Source organism: Bactrocera neohumeralis, chromosome 4, assembly GCF_024586455.1.
Source record: "Bactrocera neohumeralis isolate Rockhampton chromosome 4, APGP_CSIRO_Bneo_wtdbg2-racon-allhic-juicebox.fasta_v2, whole genome shotgun sequence".
NCBI lineage: Eukaryota > Metazoa > Arthropoda > Insecta > Diptera > Tephritidae > Bactrocera > Bactrocera neohumeralis.
In genome coordinates this window covers 56,125,878-56,131,820 of record NC_065921.1, presented here as the reverse complement: position 1 = coordinate 56,131,820, position 5,943 = coordinate 56,125,878, and the positions used below count along the sequence as shown (strand labels likewise).

The 5,943-nt window shown below is 35.7% G+C and overlaps 1 protein-coding gene across 2 annotated transcripts; it reads left to right on the top strand.

Moving 5' to 3' along the window:
* Nucleotides 1-238: 238 nt before the first annotated feature.
* LOC126754511 (uncharacterized) lies at nt 239-5,126 on the top strand. 2 transcript variants are annotated; one of them, XM_050466553.1, is made up of 2 exons: nt 239-2,543; nt 2,669-5,126. In XM_050466553.1, the coding sequence occupies exons 1-2, from the start codon at nt 2,104-2,106 to the stop codon at nt 4,566-4,568; spliced, it is 2,340 nt and encodes a 779-aa protein (XP_050322510.1). In that variant the 5' UTR covers nt 239-2,103; the 3' UTR covers nt 4,569-5,126. The 2 variants fall into 2 exon arrangements, with proteins under 2 accessions (XP_050322510.1, XP_050322509.1); XM_050466552.1 differs by having other exon boundaries at nt 239-2,606.
* The last annotated feature ends 817 nt before the right edge of the window (nt 5,127-5,943 follow it).

Genomic DNA, 5,943 nt, shown 5'->3' with positions numbered 1-5,943 from the left:
TAAACAGTTCAAAAATGGAAGAAATCGGATAATAACCACGCCCACTTCCCATACAAAGGTTATGTTGAAAATCACTAAAAGTGCGTTAACCGACTAACAAAAAACGTCAGAAACACTAAATTTTACGGAAAAAATGGCAGAAAGAAGCTGCACCCAAGCTTTTTTAAAAATTGAAAATGGGCGTGGCGTCGCCCACTTATGGACCTAAAACCATATCTCAGGAACTCCTCTACCGATTTCAATGAAATTCGGTATATTATGTTTTCTTAACACCTTGATGACGTGTACGAAATAGGGGTGAAATCGGTTCACAACCACGCCTTCTTCCAATATAACGCTATTTTGAGTTCCATCTGATGCCTTCTCTGTATAATATTTCCGTAGCATCTATGGTTCGAAATTGGGCGAAATATATTCACAACCACGCCTACTTCCCATATACCACAATTTTGAAGTCCATCTGATTCGTTCACGTTAAAGTATATAAGTTCAACACGAGTGAAGATAACGGACCAAAACTTTTCACAAATACTGTATTTCTGGTGTAGCATAGCCCGAATAAAAATCACCGAGATCAGACCATTTTATTGAAAATATCGGTAAATATCTCAGATATTCTAAACATATTCATAGGAGATGTGTTCCTTCCAACAGTGTTCGTCTGTGCCAAAAATGGGCAAAATCAAGCCAATATTTCTTCTTGCCCCCACATACCTCTTATTTGATTTTCACAATTCTAGTGGACTTTGTGCCGAATATATTGGTCAAATTTTGAATTACCTTAATAAATTTGCATGGAAATATGTTCATACTTAAGTCAACGTGTTGGCCCCCATATACATATGTAATAACACGATTTCTGCCTTTACTTTTTACTTTACGCCGAATATGTATATTGCGTACTTCCTAAGATATCTTTAAAATATTATAAGAATACATATATGTGACCTGGAAAACGGAAAGGGGGCTTAGGTGTCAAAAAATTAATTTTCACTTTTTAGTTGGTTCGGATGGAAGATGAGATGCTTTTTCACGTGATAGAATCCAAAAAGTCATAACTTGTTTGAAAGTTAGCTCCTTTTTCGTGGACCAGGTCACATATTATACATTAAATTTTTTAGGCACATGTAAAATCCAACTATATTTGAAAGTCAGTAAGAAATACTAACGTAAATTAATAGTAGTCTAGTATCAAAGGCACGCAATTAGAAAACCTGCTTTTCAGATGGACCAAATTAGTATTAATTGTTTTAATTTGGCTTATGCGAAAAAATCGCGATTTACAAAGCTCCATAGATAGCTTATGGACGGTTTAGGTATTAAGACACAGATGTGTACATAGACCTAATAATTTACAATATTTAGCATATATATTTAATGGGAATTAGTATTTATTCTTTAAAATTGTTTTCAATGTATTTGGCTGCAAATCCCCTTACTCAAATGTTATTGAATAATTTTTAAAACAAAAATGGCTTACCTACCTGTGTCTATTCATAACAACTCAAACTTTCAACCTTGATATATGGTATACTTAAAAATTGTTTTCACAAATTTTCTACCTACATAGTTTAGCCTTCACGAGCGAACTTTTGCGGAAGATGAACTCCTTTGTTTCAGAAAGCATTAAAAAAGCAATTTACGTAGGAGTTTTCCGTGTAAATACTTTCAAGGCTATTAAGCAAATTACTAATTTCTAAGAGATATATATATGTATGTACTATACGAGTATATGTATAATTTATATATTATTATGCTAGATGTTTATACTTTCAGTTACACTAAATAACTTGAGTAGTGAAGTCTACATTTTTAGCTGAAGTTTTAATTAATTAAGTGAAAATTTACCATAGTGGTGTTAGCATCATAAATCATATCAATATAATAAAATATAGAACGAATCTATATCATCATCCACTTGAAAAGAAGACTGAAAGAAGACCAGCAAGTTACCCTAAAAAGAGAACACAGGAGTCATTCGGAAGAAAAATCAGAAAGTATTTACACACTTGTTTTAATAGATTATGATTAAATTATTTATTTTTTTAATAGATTAAGATTAAATTATTTATTTTCTTTAGTAAGATTGAATTTTAAGAAATTATGCCTAGATTAAATAAAAGATCTGTTGTACAAAGTCGACTTGAAAATAGAAGACGTATGCAGATTCTTCGGGCTAACTCATTATATAGAGCTAGTGAGCAATCACATAATACTCAAAGCCAGGCTAATCGCAGATTAGATCCAGAAGTCCGCCTGTCAGAACAAAGTACCAATACAGTTCAACATAGGACAAGGCGACAAAATCAAGAGGTTCGGTCTGCTGAGCAAAGTATAAATACTGTTCAGCATAGGTCTCGGCGGGAAAATCCCGAAATAAGGTCAGCTGAACAAATCATAGATACCAATCAGCATAGAACCCGGCGACAAAATCCTCAATTTCGCTCTGAAGAGCAAAGTAGGAATACCCGAGAACATAGGTCCCGCCGGGAGAACCCAAATCTTCGGTCTGCTGAGCAAAGTATAAATACTGTTCAGCATAGGTCTCGGCGGGAAAACCCAGAGCTTAGGTCTGCTGAGCAAAGTATAAATACTGTTCAGCATAGGTCTCGGCGGGAAAACCCAGAGCTTAGGTCTGCTGAGCAAAGTATAAAACTGTCCAGCATAGGTCTCGGCGGGAAAATCCCGAAATAAGGTTAGCTGAACAAATCGTAGATACCAATCAGCATAGAACCCGGCGACAAAATCCTCAATTTCGCTCTGAAGAGCAAAGTAGGAATACCAGAGAACATAGGTCCCGCCGGGAGAACCCAAATCTTCGGTCTGCTGAGCAAAGTATAAATACTGTTCAGCATAGGTCTCGGCGGGAAAATCCCGAAATAAGGTTAGCTGAACAAATCATAGATACCAATCAGCATAGAACCCGGCGACAAAATCCTCAATTTCGCTCTGAAGAGCAAAGTAGGAATACCCAAGAACATAGAATTCGACGCCAAAACCCTATTATTCGGTCAAATGAGCAGTCTCATAATACCGTAGTACACCGAGAACTTAGAAGAAATCCTAACTATAGACATTTAGAGCGCATACGTGATCAGATACAAAGAGAACGTTCAAGAAGAAATCCTGAAACAAGGAGAGAGGAACGTTATAGAGAAACGCAACGACGACAGCTTATCAGGAGGGGTGCAAGGGAACAAATTTTAAATCAGAGACGTCAACAACAAAATCTGGTCCGTATTCATAGAGAAAACTTAACAAATAGGCAAATTCAAAATGAAAGGCAGTCCCAACGAAATATATTAAACAGAGAAAATAATGTCTCTGATATTTTTGCAAATGGTGGCATTTCAAGAGATTTTCGAAGCATTTATTTTGAAAATATAAAGAAAGGTCCCACCGAAATATGTATTTGCTGTGGGGGATTATGGTTTCCACATCAAGTACGCAAGTTAAATTTCGGAACTATAGCTCAAGTTCACCCAGATGCTACATCTGTTTTCTTTTTAAAGCAAAAGTTTCCTTCTGAAGATGGAAACTACAATTTTTGCTTAACTTGCAAAAATGGGATTGCCAAAAATAACATACCAAAAATATGTTTGTTAAATGGTCTAGACTTTCCGGATATACCAGATTGTTTAAAAAATTTAACCCCTATTGAAGAAAGGCTAATAATGCCTCGATTGCCTTTTATGACCATTCGTCCATTGGGATATCAAGGCCAAAGTTCGATTAAAGGTGCCGTTGTCAATATACCTATTTCTGTTAATAATGTTGTGACATCTCTACCGAGGACTTTTGATCAAACTCATGTGATACAAATTCACTTAAGAAGACGTATGGAATACAATCATGATTATATGACTGATACCATACGGCCTGCGAAGGTTATGGAAGCTTTGCGATTCTTAGTGAATACTCCTCTGTATCGTGAGCATAATATACACATAAATGAGAATTGGATTTCAGGCTTTAATAACCAAGAAGAAGTTCCCTTTGTTGCATCTGCTGAAGATGATAGATTGGTTCAATCTCTTTATGAGGAACAGACTTCCCATAATAATCACACAGACATTCCCATAGCACCCGTACCTGCAGAACTGAACCCAGGTAGTCAAGAGACTCTTTTAGACAATATTCCTATAGAAAACATGGAATATAACCGTTTAGTTATAGCGCCAGGGGAAGGGCAAAGGCCAATTGACATAGTTCAAGATAATAATTCGGAAGAATTGTCATTTGGAACAATATACGTTGGGCAAAAACGTACATGCTCTGAAACATATAGTAAGATAGTACGTTCCGAAATTCGCCGCTTTGACCGCAGAGCGTGTACCATTCCGAAGTTGTTCTACGACTATAAAAAATTAGAACTACTGCAAATTAAGAATAGTACATCCATTTGCCTCCGAAAGTTTTCAGGTCGTAACCGTGTTACGGCTCAAAATGTATTAAATGAAAACTTTGTTCAAAACTTGATTCAACATGATGACGGTTACAAAGTTTTGAAAGGTGTTAGATCCTCTCCTGCTCACTGGGAAGCTGAGAAAAAAAAGCAATTGCAATGATTCGCCAATTTGGGCTTCCAACCTTTTTCATAACTCTATCGGCTGCTGAATCTCAGTGGGTTGAGCTGTTGGTTATTCTGTCGAAAACTGTTGATTCAAAAGATATTTCACAAGAAGAAGCCAACATTTTATCAACCCAAGATAGATATCGCTTAATCCGCTCAGATGCGGTTACTTGTGCTAGATATTTTGATTACCGCTACCGGCAAATCCTTAAACTTTTTAAAGATAATACCGGCATTTTTGGAACACATTTTGTAAAAAACTATTACTGGAGAGTAGAGTTTCAACAGAGAGGTTCCCCGCATATACATGGCATGTATTGGCTTAATAATGCTCCCAAGATCAACCTTCAAAGTCCTGAGACATTCTCCGAAGTCATTGATTTCATTGACACTTATGTTTCAACAGATAGTTCAGTAAGCCACTTGGAACATTATTTAGATTATCAAAAGCATAATCACAGTCGGTCGTGTACTAGAGAAATAAGAGGACAACAATTTTGTCGTTTTGGTATACCATATCCACCAATGCCTTGCACACAAATATTGCTTCCTTTTCCAGACACAACCCAAGATTAGGAAAGGCATAAGCAAAACTTTTCTAGAATTCAAAATGTTTTAAATTCAACTCTGACTACAGAAGATATATCGAATTTAGATAATTTTGAAAATTTCTTGAGCGATAATAGAATAAACATGTCTTTTGATGACTATTTGTTAGCTCTGAGATCAAGCTTATCAAAACCTAAAATTTTTCTGAAAAGAAAAATGCAAGATCGTTTTATAAATGCTTATAATCCTCTTATTTTGGAACTCCATAGGGCTAATATGGATATCCAATATATACTGGATGCATATGCTTGCTGTTCCTATATAATTAATTATATTAACAAATCGAACAGAGGAATCGAAATGAAGCTATATCAGAAGTAAATGCCGGAAATTATACAATAAAGCAAAAACTTCAACATATAGGTCATAAATTTATATCAGGCACGGAAATATCTGCACAAGAAGCTGTTTATTGCTGCATTGGGCTTCATTTTGCATCTATGTTTAAATTTGTGAAATCCAATAGAATAGTGCAAGACAGTGATCATGAAGAAGAAGAGAGGGAAGATAATAACGTACCAGATATTGGGGTACCCATTGCACTTAGAGACGGCAGCGGTTTTGTTAAAAAACGTACCAAACCAATTATTATTCGGTACAGAAGGTTTAGTCCTGATGTGACCAAAGTTGAGTATTTCCGCGAAATGGTAATGCTTTTCTATCCATGGCGGAACGAACAGGAAGATCTTATTGAAAATGATAATGAGCTAACTTGTATAACTCACCGTATTTTAATTGAGGGAAATCGAAAAAAATATGAT